At 46.3% G+C, this 14,669-nt stretch overlaps 1 protein-coding gene across 1 annotated transcript in view; it reads right to left on the bottom strand.

The window, feature by feature from the left end:
* Positions 1-14,669, bottom strand: part of SACM1L (SAC1 suppressor of actin mutations 1-like (yeast)) — a 46,548-nt gene continuing 31,879 nt past the window's right edge. Inside the window, exons 14-20 of the mRNA XM_015412405.1 lie at positions 13,842-13,980; positions 12,835-12,904; positions 12,662-12,734; positions 10,784-10,877; positions 7,319-7,411; positions 3,631-3,688; positions 1-1,937 (exon numbers count right to left, since the gene is read on the bottom strand). Coding sequence (XP_015267891.1) covers positions 1,801-1,937; positions 3,631-3,688; positions 7,319-7,411; positions 10,784-10,877; positions 12,662-12,734; positions 12,835-12,904; positions 13,842-13,980 — 664 coding nt within the window. The 3' untranslated portion in view covers positions 1-1,800. The remainder of the gene's footprint in view (positions 1,938-3,630; positions 3,689-7,318; positions 7,412-10,783; positions 10,878-12,661; positions 12,735-12,834; positions 12,905-13,841; positions 13,981-14,669) is intronic.

Raw genomic sequence — 14,669 nt, 5'->3', positions numbered from 1 at the left:
TTTATTGTTTGAGTACACTGTACGTTGACGTATGAAACTCAACTTCTTTGTAAGCTACTGGACATAGATATCCCTTCCAGTTTCATGCCTACATTCGTTCCAACAGTGCAAACTTTCCAAGGCTTCCTCCTTGCAAACAGTTCTCAATAGGAAACACACCAGGATAACCAGTTAGCTGTTCCAAACATACCATCATAGAGCAAAGCCATTAAACATTTAACCCATAGTATCTTTACACTTCCTGCATACCTGATAACTTGGGACTTTAATTTTTTTTCATACTCTGCTGTTTCCACTGCATCATCTAAACAGGAGCTTTGTATATTACAAATGATTGTGAATGGATAATATTTAAACAAACCGAAAAAGGTCAAATGAACAGTCACCATTTGCAAAGACTATACAGTATGTTCAATCATGATACAATGAAAACACTGCAGCAGTGTGTTGTGTTTCAGCCTGCAGTGATGAACTGTATTAGTCCTAGCACTCTACCTGTTTCCCTAATATTTAAACTTCATAATTGCAATCCTGAATATACAGCTGTAGTTACAGGAAATATTAATTGCACAGCACCTGAAGCAGATTCATGTCTGGTTCAGAACACAGGTAATAGAAAATGGGTGACAAAGTCATTTAAAATTGGTCCTTGATTCAGATCTAATATTAATATAAAGCTTGGAAGCACTAAATTTGAGACACACATTTATTAGTAACCAGCACAAGGCTATTTTTATAGCTGAGAACATTACAATTGAAGAGAAATATAATTACATCATGCACAAAAAAGCAAGCCGATGCTAATCTCCAGTGCAAACATGGAAATTAGCCAGAGAAAATATATCAAATGTGTGTTCTCCCTTCCACATATTATCCCCACTAAAACCAAGGCAGAGTAAGCAGCATCTGGTTTGCCAGAACTATAGAAAATTTCTACATTTGTGACTCTTAAGAAAGAAAGAAGTATTTGGACCTTTAGCATAAGAGGGACAAAAGAAGCAGCTTTACATTCTTTGATTCCATTTGTTTAAAAAAGGGCTGGATCTTAACATTTGAATCACACTGAAAATTTTGTCATTTACGGACTGGAGTCATTAAAGCATCACATGACACATTTCAAACGAATTCAATGGTACCCTCACCCTCTCAGCAAACAGAATATTGCATCAACAATCCGACAATGGACAGAAAGGGACTTGAACTGGGGAGGGAAGGGGGAGCTCTCACTCTCAACTTTTAGGAAAAGATCAATATTTTATATAGAGAGGTGGAGAGAGTGGCTACAACCCTGCAGTTTAATGCTGAGTTCCTGTCTATAAGGTCACCCAACTAGAAGTTTAATTAAGCAGCAAGATGTACTATAGTTAACAAGCAAGGACTTTCCTACCAGATAAATGTAACGCAGGTCTAATCTTAGCAAAATCCAGTAGCAGCCAGTTCTCGGTACAACTGCATCTCCTCTGCGACTCTGACAGGTTTAACGATACTACTCTGCTGCAAAGCTTGGCATGCCGTTTTAAATGATACGGTGAACACTCGGCAGGACTACAGAATTATTTCCGTCTTTTTGTTTCCCTAATGTCGTGAGCGCCAGCTGCCCGGCAAATGCAATACTCCAGAGATCACTGTGACTAGATCAGTCAATCACCTCCAGCAAGCAAGAAGCTGGATTCATTCTTTTCACCCTGCGAAGATGAAAGCTGAAGAGACCACAAAGCTGGTGTGGAAAGCAGGTCAGTAGAGGCTCCAGGAGTGGCTTGAGGAGTCATCCCTACCAAGCCGCTTTCCACACACACAAATTCAGTCCATCTTCTCCTTTTGGACCAGTTTAGGCGCATCTACAAAATCCTTGCCGTTGTAGAGGATGATGGCGAGAGTTCCAAAGCTTGCGCTTCCCCAGAAGAGGACGTAGGCCAGCGTCTCTGTCCATGTGTCGCCTGCAGAATATAACAGCCTTTCATTATACACAAGAAGAACTACTTAGGAACCATGAGAACAACCAATTAACTGATTCATGAAACAATTCTGAAGTGACGCTTCAGATCTGCTACATGTAAAGCAGACTTTCCCCCTGCTTCAGAAGCATGTGAACATTACTGGCACCACCATCCTGATAGGAAGGTATTCTTGGCCACAAAAAGCCGGCTCCTTAGCTTGAGAGCTACAGGGAGGGAGGATGGATGGTGTGGGAGGGACAGGACGATACAGGAGAAGGCTGAGATGTGACTGGTCTTCCTTGCATGGAATTTGGGAACAACTTCATACCCAGCCATCTGTCCACATAAGTATATTCTATGTAAATGGAATTTGTGTGCAACTCTTAACTAATCAGACAAAGGCTTAGGACTACAAAGTTTAGTCTGCTCTGTTAAATGTAAATGCATTAACGCTTAAAATGTAAGTGTATTAATGACAGCAAAGCGCTCTCTCCAAATTACTCTTCTTTGGTTATAGAAGGCAGCCAATAGAGGAGACACTGATATTAGCCAGAACTTCTCAAGTAGCTCTTTGAGGAGTACATCCATTGTACAAAATGAGTTTAGATAAATTAAGATTCCACTCACCAGGTAATAGGGTGTGTAAAAGGAACACAAATCCCTTCCTAAAGCAGGACTAGTTTTCCTCCAAATCTCCTGAGAAAACTATCACCTTTGATCATGCATATAACACACTGAGAACTCTCCCCTTCCAAAATAAGAATATTAAACACTCCACACTTTTGAACATGCATACATTCTAGGCTAGGTATTTTGGAGAATAGGGCTACGGTGGCTGGCCATGACCTGGAAACAAACTGGGTATGAACCATATCAACAACCGGAGTCACAGTCAGAGAAATGGGACTGTAGGTCAAAACCTGGCTATGGAAGAAAAGATTCTCCCAGTTAAGTAAATTATCTGGCGTGAAGTCTGGGAGTGTCATGGGACGGCATCTCATGACCACTGAAGCAAACCCAGTCATTTAATATGCCTCTAAGTTATCCATGTTTAATCATTGAGCCGCCCTGAGCCCGTTGGGGAGGGCGGGGTATAAATCTAATAAAATAAATAAATAAATAAATAAAGACCTTTGGTCATAGAAGCTAAGTAACATAAGAAAAAATATGCTTCTAAGAAGTCCAACCCCCCCCCCCCCACCTCATGGAACAGTTTTTATTAAGAAATTGCCAGTTCAAGCAGTTGTATCAGCTCAGTAGCAGTGACCGATAGTGAGGCAATCTGGCACCCCTGAATATGCTTTGTTTGCTTCTGTTATCTACTTGCATCACATTATAATGTGGAACATGTGAGTTGACCTCATGGGAGATTCTGCCTTGTGGCAGGAAAAGGACCTAGATTGTTTTCAGAGACCTTCCCATGGAACTGAAGTTCAATGAGGTCATGTCATTCTTCTTGGGAGTCTGCAGACTGTTGCTAGACCAAGCTCCTCCATCATGCTAGCACAGCTGAGCCCATTCCTTATACCGTTTATCATGTCACCCACGTATTGCCCAGCCCTGGCCTTGAAGACAGATACCTCTAGTAGGATAGGAGGAGGGGCTACGTAACCATCATCTCTTTAAGCCACCGTTATTTAGATGTGAGTAAACGGCTATGAATTACATACACACGAGCGGAGGGATCACTTACCAGCCATGAGCAAACAGATAATGCACATTGAGAAAGCAACCACCATAATAATAGGCAACTGGGAAAAGAAAAAAAGAAACATGACGTTAAGTGACACAATACGTAACTGGTGTCCCAAAGCTGTTATACACTAATTGCAGTGTATGTTGTACCGCAAGCACCTTTAAGCTGACCAAGGAGACACTAGGAAGAAACCCACAGCGCATCTCCATTCTCAGGATGGCTTACACACAAGAGTCCCACGGCTCTCTAAAGGTGAGAGGTGGTTGTGCCAGACGCCTCTTGGACCAGAGCTGCCGCCTCAGGTGCAGCCAGTTCCAGCCCGTGGATGTTTATAACACAGTACATTTGTTAGCTGTCAGAATACTACAAGACACTCTTATTTATTTATTTATTATTTTACTTATTATTTTCAATTTGTATCCCACCTTGCCAGTGCAGACTTGGCTGCTGCTAGATTTGAAATGGATGTTACAGTTTCTTAATTTGAAGGCCACAGAGGCCACCCACTATGATACCTGTGTACACTGATTAATAGAGAAAATACATTTTCGTTTTGAACAAGCTTCTAGCACAGAGCAACAGAGACTCATTGAAAACACACAGATGGCAGGTACGATCCACCCTTATGGAAAAGAGTAGGTCTGAACAGACTTTGAACTAGGGGTGTGTGTTCGGTATAAACCGAACTGAATAAATACCCAAAAAATCCCTTATCAGTATTTTTTTTTGGTATTTATTCAGTCAAATGCAGGTTAGACAACCTGATTCGGCTACTGATATAGCTGGCCTGAATTAAAGCCAATATTATTTGGCTTTTATTCAGGCCAGCTATATTGCAAAGTTGCGTCGCTGGGACTGGAGAAAGCATTCCCTTCACTTGTGGACTTGTGCCGCCTCGGCAGCAGGCCTCCACAAGTAAAGGGAGAAGGCATTTCCCTTCACTCATGGAGGCGTGCTGCGGTGGCGGCACGACTCCATAAGTGAAGGGATTTGTAAATGCCGAATAAATTTAGGTTTCCCGATTATTTACCCAAATCCCAATATCATACCTGTATGAGGATTCGGAATATTGGTAGATACTGGTATTTTTCAGGCCCAATGGGTCAGAATCCAAAAAAAGTAACCCCAACCCCCCTGCACATCCCTACTTTGAACAGAACCAATTTTAAAGGAGATGGATTGTACCTAATTCTGCTACATAAAAAAATAAAAATAAAAGCCTGAGTGAAGCTGGATCCAGCCTTATTTTGTATCTCATCCGGTTTATTCCAAACTCAAGCTAAGGGGCTGCTCAGGCAGTGTTCTCCACATCACACCACTGTATGGGCAGCAAGGCTGAGAACGAGCTTGCATGCTTCCTCTTTGGATGCAGAAAGCCACTAAAAACGAAGGAATCCTGAGCTATTTCAATACATTCTGAACATGCTATGTGAGCTGGTTCACATTCAATAATCAAGGACGTGATTAACCTCACATTTCATAGAGATAGGACCTCCAAGATCAGGCATTCATTTCTTTAGTGAGGGGAACAAGGAAGGGAGCGCAGGTATCAGGGGCCTGCTACCTCTGGGGGCCTGGTCATTACATGCCAAATATACAACTCTCAACTTAAGCAGTGAGGTATTCTTTAACAGTATATGGATAGCTGCTTGTCATCCCTACTCCCCATTCAGAGAACGTATCCTCTTATGATCTTAATCTGAGGAATAAACATCTTCAAGTTCTATTCAGCACACTGTTGTCCTTTGTGTAACAGAAAGTCTGCCACAGTGAGAGGCAGGGATGGAGGAACACAGGTTTTTTTTAAAAAAATCGCTTTGCTGCAGCCACTATTTTACAGCTGCTCTGAACTGCAGAAATATCTGTATCATCTTTATATTATACAAGCAGAGGCAAGAGTTCAAGGAACCATGCAGAAGTCATTTCAAAGCCTACTGCTTGGTGCCTGCAATTGCACAGGGAGAAAAGTGCCTTTTTGGCCTTTGACTGTGCGGTTAAACCCTGGAATTACCCTTCCCTTCTACCTACGTTGATATGTGAGAAGCTAGAGAGATAAAAGCTCATCTAAACACTAAGATTAACCCTGTGGTCAAAGCTGCAGAAGACCACCTCCCCACATGGCTACAGGTACCAGGCCCAAATGCCTTGAGGTGGTTGTTGGAATCTACTTTGAGCACCTCATCAGCCTCTCTTAGGCCTATCAATGTGAGCAGATATAATAAAGTCATACTAACTATGACGCGCTATCCCCCTAGCAATTACCATCTTCCACATTAAATATGATCAGTGTCAAGAGACTCTGAACTTCTTAAAGGACTTCAAAACGGTACGTGGCAGATAATGGCTGACACGATGACATTCAGTTGCTATCTGCCCTCTGGGCTCTGCTGTGTTAGTACATTTATTTATTTATTTATTTATTATTCACATTTTTATCCCGCCCTCCCCGGAGGCTCATAACATTGTTAATATGACTTTCAAAGTAGCATTTAATTCTCAGCTAAGAACAGCAATTAATGCTTTCCTGCACTTCTGAGTGGATGTGAATTTTCGCTGACAAAGAGGGGGGCAATGCGTCTGTGTTTATCCTCTATTCGGGGCACATGAGCAGAGACCAGCAATTCAGCCCTCGCTCCCCAGGTAGAGAACAGCTAAAAGAGCGCCTGGCAGGAGACCTCTGCAGGATTCAGTCCCACCTTCCTTAAAGCACAAACTGCTGTTGCGCTCGCTGCACTGCTTCACTCTCAGAAAGTCGTGCAAGTGGGAAGGGACAGTTAAGCAGCAGTACAGCAAGGAGCTGACAGAGGCCTCACTTGCATCTCCAGCAATGCTCCCTCTAAGCTGTGGAGTCTTGTGAGCAAAAATTCTACTTTGTGAGCTACCGGCATTAAAGTTGTGAGCGAGTGATTTGGCTACTGCACAAATGAGTTTGCTCTGGAGCCATCCCTTCCTGAGCTGAGACGAAAATGTGTGAGCCAGAGGCTAAAAAACTGTGAGCTAGCTCACACTAACTCAGCTTAGAGGGAACACTGATCTCCAGTTACTCCACCTACAGCAGAACGTTTCTCAACTACATGGGTCTCACTGCACGTACAGGGCAGGAAAAGAGGAAGAGCTTGCATCAACCAAAGCAAAAAGCGCTTTCATGGGTGATTATTTGTCCCTACGGTTTTCACTGTAAGCCGCCTCAAGCAGGTCTGCAGAGGCAACGTACGTTTTCTACATTAAACGGGGGACAGGTGTGGTCTCAAGCCAATCAAATCATCCCATTCTCCTCAGCTGCAGGTTACCAGTTGTTACTGGTAATCATGACTGTTTGCAGAGCAATGCTACAGTGCTGGATTTGTTGGGAGTGGGGAGGGAAGAATATCAGCTTGGCTATGAAATATACTGGATGCCTTAATGAAATACATTTTCTCCAGGCTGCATGACAGAGAAACATGAGCTCCTTCAAAGAGGCATGGGATAGAAGTTTAAACACTGGGGGGGAATCCCCTTCTTGCAACCCAAGACCAAAGCACTGAAAGATACTCTAATTCTTATCAAAAGTCAATCAGGGCTTTTAAGTATTGAGAAGCAAGCCATGAAGGAACTGAAACCCTGTATTGCTATTAACTTTAGCACAAGTTGGTGCTGTTAGAAACATTGCAAAAAGGTCGCATCAAAACTTATTAAATATCCTTACAGCCAAGAATTTCCAGTCTTTCTGCATACGAAAAGGACTGACAGAATCTGCTTCATCCACAGAATAATTTCCAAGAAACAGATCTATTGCATCCTGCACGAAAAAAGAAAACCCAGTTAAGTGGTTTAGAATTCTATCCTGTATCCTCACAGGATCCTTCAAGATCTTACAACAGGAAGTTTAACACAGTATTGAAACCAGCAATATTATCATCCTAAACTAAATGAAACAGCAACTACCATAAACCCAAATAGTATATCGAGGCCTCACCAATTTAAAATTCCTATTTTAAAACAAGCAAAAAAGACTAAAGAAACAAGCACTACAAATCACAATTTGTAAACAGTTAAGAAAATAAGCCTAATTATTATGGGCATTAATCCCATTAATCCAGAGTGAGCTCCCGTCTCTAGTTCCAGCTCCTGCCAACCTAGCAGTTCGAAAGCAAGAAATTACAAGTAGATAAATAGGTACCACTTCAGTGGGAAGGTCACAGCGTTCCGTGCGCCCTCGTGTTTAGTCATGCCGGCCACATGACCACGGAAACGTCTTCGGACAGTGCTGGCTCTTTGGCTTGGAAACGCAGATGAGCATCGCAACCCTAGAGTCGGATTCGACTGGCTTTCGAGCAAGGGAACCTTTACCTTTACATAATCCCCTCAAAGGCCTTTCAAAAGAGAACTGCTTCTATGGATTTCTGGAATCCCTCTCTGAGAGGGTCAACTGAGCCTCTGTGGGAGAGTTCTAGAATGAAAAAAAAAGAACATGTGCCCACCACTAGGGATGTGCATTTCGGGATCCCAAGCCAAAAAAAAAGCCGAAAATAACGATTTTCGGCTTTTTTCGGCTTTTGGGATCCCGAATTAGCAATTTATGAGCTTGTCCGAATCCCGAAAAAAAATCCCGAAAAATTCGGGTCCATTATAACCAATGGGGCCATTGAAGTCAATGGCAAAAATCCTCTTGAAACTTTGTGGGGGGCTGGGGGGGAGGGGGTTTGGGGTAGAGGCTCCAAACTTGGAGCGTGCTTACTGGAACCTCTCCCCAACATACCCACCAAGTTTCAAGACGATTGGACCAGGGGGTACAATTTTATGGGCCCCCAAACAGGTTGCCCCCAGATCAGCTTGCTGCAGTTTATTCGCGGTTTGCCGCCGAAATTCGGCGGCAATTCGGCAACATTGTATCCTATGGACCTTGGAGTGGGTAAGCTCCAAACTTGGAGGGTGGTTACTAGAACCTCTCCCCTACATACCCACCAAGTTTCATGAAGATTGGACCAGGGGGTCCAATTCTATGGGCCCCCAAACAGGTTGCCCCCATCCCATTGTTCTCTATAGTGGGAGAAAAATTACTTTTTTCCCACCATAGAGAACAATGGAGGGATGGGGGCAAACTGTTTCGGACAGCATGTTTGCAAACTTTTGCCAGACCAGCCAGCCCCAGCCACACTGCAGCAGAGAAGAACCATACAAGTGCCCCCCCACAACCTGTGCCGCCAAACTGGGTGCCCAAAACCCCAAAACCAACACAACTTGGCTCAAACCAAAGAATCTCTACAGCAGCAGCACTGAGGTAGCATGTCTGTGCATTACCAATGCCAGACAGACAGGCCCAGCAGCAGGACCAGAGCAATCTGCCCCCCCACAACCTGTGCCAAGGTGCAACCAATCAGTGCCCAGACCAACTTGGTGCAAACCAGAGAATTTCTGCAGACAGCAGCAGCAGCCCACAGACTGAGGGAGCAAGCAAGTGCATGCCAGCCAGGCCCCAGCATTGCAACAGAAGAACAAGAGCAATCTGCCACCTGTGCCAGGCCAGCCAGGTTGCCATGCCAGTCAGTGCCCCAAAACCAGAACTAGGTCAAACCAGAGAATCTCTCCAGACTGCACTGGAGCGGCAGCACACAGGCTGAGGGAGCATGTATGTGCATCGCCAATGCCAATGCCAGCCAGCCAGGCCCAGCAGCAGAACCAGTCCACCACAAGTGTGCCAATGTGCCAGTGCCCAAAAAACCCCAAAAGCAAAACAATCTCTCCCCTCTGCAGTGGCAGCGGCCTACATAGGGGAGCATGTTTGCTAATGGCAGCCATGCCCAGCTGCAGAACCAGAGCAATCTCAACTTCCCCCCAACAACCTCTGTGCCAGTCACCCAACTTACTGGACTCAGTCCAAACCTGAGGATTTCTGCAGTATAAATGAAGGGGGGGGCAGGCAGGGCCTGTGCAAGTGACGTGAGCAATCACTAGGGGTGTGCGTGCGAATCCCCACTCAGCGCACCTGAAGAGAGGCAAAGGGAGGCCAGAGGAACCCAGATGCCCCCAAATTAGAGTGGCTGCCAACTCTCCAGGTGGTGCCCAAAGATTGAGATAGGATGATTCCCAGGTTGGGGAATCATCCAGAGGGGTCCCACGTATGCTACCTCTAGGAAGGTGGCAGCAAGGAAGTAAGATAGCTCCACCCCCACCGGGCAGGGGCAGGCAGGCAAAAACATCCCGAGCCACACAGCGGCTGGCTTGTGGGTCTCCCCGCCCCGTTCCCAGCAATGCAGGAGGTTTTGGGCAAATTGTTGAGAGTGGGGGGTTGGTCAATGGTAACAATCCTTTTTTAGCCTGTGGCCAGTGGCCACCTTTGGATTTCCAAAGCGGAGCGGACTAGTAGTCATCTCTCCTTACAGTCTCTCCTGGCCATGGAGCAGGCGGGCTGGGTGTGGTTGGGGGAGGGGCGTGCAGTGCACAGGTTCTGCTGCTGTCCCCTGCCCTGAACAGGGGACCAAGCCCGACTCCCAAGTTCCCAACTCCTTTTCAGCCTCTCGGCAGCCCACCTTTGGATTTCCAAAGCAGGCTAGGCAAATAGCGCTTCTGGTCATGGAGGAGGGGCCTCTGGGCCTCTAACCCCCTCCCCCCCAGCCCCCCGCAAAGTTTCAAGAGGATTTTTGCCATTGACTTCAATGGCCCCATTGGTTACAATGGACCCGAATTTTTCGGGATTCCCGAAAATTTTCGGATATCTATGCTTTACCGGTATAGATATTCGGGTTTTTTCGGGTTTCCCGAAAAAATTCGGGTCCAATAAACCCGAATCCGAATTTTACCGAATTTTTTTTTTTTTGCACATCCCTACCCACCACTGCCCCTCCCACACAGGCGGCACACTGAGAATGTGCATGCCCCCAAGAGCTCAAGTCATAGGCATATTCCTATGGGCACAGGAAGTACTTTGGAGTGAAGATCTGGCTCAGTGGTAGAGCATCTGTTTGGCACGCAGAAGGTCCCAGGTTCAACCCCTTTCCTAAAACAAACTAGTCCTCTTCCCTGCCCTGACACCACATGCCAGAAAGTCCCTATATTTCTACAGTTGATCTTCCTTTACGAACTACAGTGAGAATAAAAAGGAATGAACAGCATGTTGTTGGCTCCCGGAGAAATCAACAAAAAATTAATATAAACACTGGAAAGTTCGTACCTGTCTAAAGCCATCAGAAAAGTTGTTCTTGTAATAACGTATGAGTGACTTCCAGCTGTCCATTACTAGTCCCCACTGAGTCCTCTTCCCAGTTCTAATTTTTTTTAATAAAAACCAGTATTATAAAATAAAGAAGCATCTCCAAGGAGAAATTAGAAAACAGCAGTCCTAAGTGCTTGAGGGTATTCAACAGTGAATTTATAGCACGGTCCCTCCATCTGCCTCCCTTGACTCTGTTGGATCATCCGATCAGGAACTGGTCTGAGACTGGCCAGTGTAGCGTTTCCAATCTCCTTCCCTGAGAGCCACAGGACAGGCCCTCAGGCCCTTGGGAAAAGCCTGGAGTCCTTTGGCCTTTCAGCTGTGACCGGCTCCCTGTAAGAGGCTCAACCCAGCTTCTTCCCCTACCATACTTCCTAGGTAAGCAATGAAGGATAGAAGAGCCCAGGCATGACCAAAGTGGATCCACTGCAAGGCCCCCAAATTTCAAACAGAAAACATTCCACTAGCAGTAACAGAGATGGCTTTTATCGTACTGCATGTTAGAGCTGATTTTCTGGGTTCATTTAAAAAAAGAAAAAACAGGTTTATTTTGGTTAAATGGTTGCAAGTGGCTTTGAGAGTCCAATTCAGATGATTAAGTGGGATATAATTTTTTTAAAAAATTGTAGTGCAGGCATTTCATTTGATACACCAGTGCTGTACAGAGGTCAGAGCAAGAAGGGAGTCCTGCATTCAGATCCCCACTGTGGCATGACACATGTAGGTGATTGGTTGCCAGTCGCTTTCTCTCACCTTCATCCACCCTACAAAATGCAGCGGCACCGGCCCAGTCAGTGAAGAGCCTGGGAGTAACACTGGATACCTCCTTATCTATGGAGGCCCAGGTTGCTGCAGTCACCAGATCTGCATTTTTCCATCTTAGGCATATCAGGCTACTGAAGCCCCATCTCTCCCCCCAGGGCTTCGCTACGGTGACCCATGCAATGGTCACTCCCAGGCTTGATTACTGCAACTCGCTCTATGCAGGCTTGCCCTTGAAGCTGATCTGGAAATTACAGCTGGTACAAAATGCGGCGGCGCGTCTGCTGATGTTGACACCTGTGCGGCCTCACGTATGGCATGTGCTCTGTCAGCTGCATTGGTTGCCAGTTGAGTACCGGATCCGCTTCAAGGTGTTGGTAATCAACTTCAAAGCCTTTTACGGCCTGGGACCAACATACCTAAGGGACCGCCTCTTCCCATATACGCCTCGGAGAGCATTACGCTCTGAGAGTCAACATCTCCTGGCGATCCCTGGCCCAAAGGACATCCGCCTAGCCTCGACCAGGGCCGGGGCTTTTTCTGCCCTGGCCCCCACCTGGTGGAACATACTCCCTATTGAGATCAGGGCCCTGCGGGATCTTATTCAATTCTGCAGGGCCTGCAAGACGGAGCTCTTCCGCCAGGCCGTTGGCTGAGGCAGCAGGCGTCCACATATGCCCCCCCCAAGGTTGCGGTCTCCCACCGATAACCGGCCATACTTAGTTACCTCAATGGGCCGGATTCTCCCTACGGTAAGGATGACTATTGATTTTATATGTTTTAATGTGTTTTAAATTTTATTGTATTTATTGAAATGCAGTGACTCACCCTGAGCCCACTTATGGGATGGGTGGGATATAAATGCGAAAAATAAAAAATAAATATTTTGTTTTGAGGAAATGGGGTGTGTGTGTGTGTGGAGACCATGCATGCCACCCCAAGCTCCTTAAATATTATTTACGGTTTACATTTGCTCTATAGCAACTACAGGAGCCCGCTTACATAAGTGAATACTAAGATGCTTTGACTGAAGTGACATCAGCAGGCTCGGAAGCAAGAGGGACTCAAACTTGCCTTGTGTAGTCTGTCTTTAAGGCACCTGTTCCAGCATACTGTTTGGCACAAGCGTTTGCATTGTCAGCCCATGCTGTGAATAGAAAACAGAACCTCTAAGTAGACATGCAAAAACAGGGACAGCAACCAGGTAGCCCTTTATGTTTTACCTGGCAATCCAGACAGAAACCTACCATTTTTATAATTTTTTTCAAAATCCGCTTGCTCTTCAATTCTCTGGCCAACATGCAACACACCTAATCTCTACAACGACAAAAAGAAAGAGAGGACTACTTAGAAATTCATTAGAATCGTAACACTTTCGTTGCATGGTGATCATTTTTTGTTGCATGTAGATAAGAGCATTTCTTGTCATAAACGCTGGGGGGCCCTGACTCACCTGCAGGTCCCATTTGTGGTCCTGCGTGGGCAGGGAGAGCCAGCGGGGCGACGCGACGGTGACCACTGCTGGTCATGTCCAGCAAAGAGGGGTGGGTCGCAAGGGTGGCTGGTGGGCAGCTGCAAGGGCACAAAAATCAGGCCCACCCTCTCCCAGGAGAAAGGTGCACAGCACCACTCCGCCAACTCACCTGGGGGGGGGGGTGCAATAGGAGGGACCCTTTACCTTCGCTGTCTCGTCCCCTCCCCTAGGTGCTGGGGCTGCAAAAGCATGTCTGTGTGTTTCTAGCATATCTCCTTTCGTGGTGGATATTCTAGGTTGGATCCATAGAATCAGAGTTGGAAGGGGCCATACAGACCCTCTAGTCCAGCCCCCTGCCCAATGCAGGACCAGCCCAGCTTTTACGCCTGATCTTGCCCAATTCCCTCCCCCCTGCAAGTCCTGTCCTGTGCGGCTTTAGTTCTCCAACATGGCCTTTTGCTGGAGAAGGGCTGGTAGGCTAGGGTTGCCAAGTCCTACCTTAAGCCGCAGCGGGGGACTCCCGGCTTTCTCCGGGAGCGCGCACTGCAAGCACGTCACCCGGAAGTGACACGGCCGCGTTGGGCGTGGCTGCGTTCCTTCCGGGTGACGTGCTGACGCCGGGCACGTCCCGTGCTTTGGGGGTGGGGTTCCCCCCGGGGCCCGATCCATCTCCGGGGGGACTTGGCAAGCCTATGGTAGGCTGATGCCCCTCTAATAATGCACCAACCATGTCCCTTTACATGGATCTGAGGGAAAGATACCCCTAGGAAGAGTTTCAACCTGCAGCTGCGCTTGGAGAGATCGCCGTGCCAGAAGGCTCTGAATCACATTCGTCCGATCCAGGCAGTCCATACAATTACTGCGGAAGATTCCTTCTTGCTGGATCACCACCTTGCCATCAGAGTCAACAAGAAAGTAGCTGAAACACACAATGCAACTAGGGTCAGAGTGCACAACTCCTCCTCATTTACTACCTGCAGGGGCACTCCAACCCGGGAAAGTTGCTATGGCTATTAACACTGAAGAAACTGCCCTCTGGCAATGACATCTTGACCCACACTCCCTGCTGCCATTTTTTAAAATCAAGGAGGGGGGGTTGGGGTTGAAAGCTGTTTGTGATATGGCATGAAGGCCTACTGCAGAAAAAAGGCTCATATATCCTAGTGGATGCACACAAACTTCGTCTAAAGAAACCGTGGCCTTGTCTAACATCCAGAGTGTTTCAGAGGCAAAAGCAGAGTATGGCAGCACCCAATAACTGGTTGTATGTCGCTGCATTTAGCCATCTTGCCACTGATCCAACAAAGTTGTGACTAAGTCCAGTTAATGTTGCTTTCAATAACACTAACTTTAGGATAGATCATCGAGGTAGAAGAAGAGAAGAAGAGATTGGATTTATACCCCACCCTTCACGACCCAAAGGTGTCTCAGAGCGGCTTACAAACTCCTTTTCCTTCCCCTCCCCACAACAGACACCCTGTGAGGTAGGTGGGGCTGAGAGAGCTCTGACAGAAACTCCTCTTTTTCAAGAACAGCATTTATCAGAACTATGGCTTGCGCTTGCCCAAGGTCATCCAGCCAGGTGCAAGTGGAGGAGTGGGGAATCAA

This window comes from Gekko japonicus, unplaced genomic scaffold (genome assembly GCF_001447785.1).
Source record: "Gekko japonicus isolate JY-2015 unplaced genomic scaffold, Gekko_japonicus_V1.1 scaffold747, whole genome shotgun sequence".
Classification (NCBI taxonomy): Eukaryota; Metazoa; Chordata; class Lepidosauria; order Squamata; family Gekkonidae; genus Gekko; species Gekko japonicus.
This window is presented reverse-complemented; position numbering and strand designations above follow the sequence as displayed.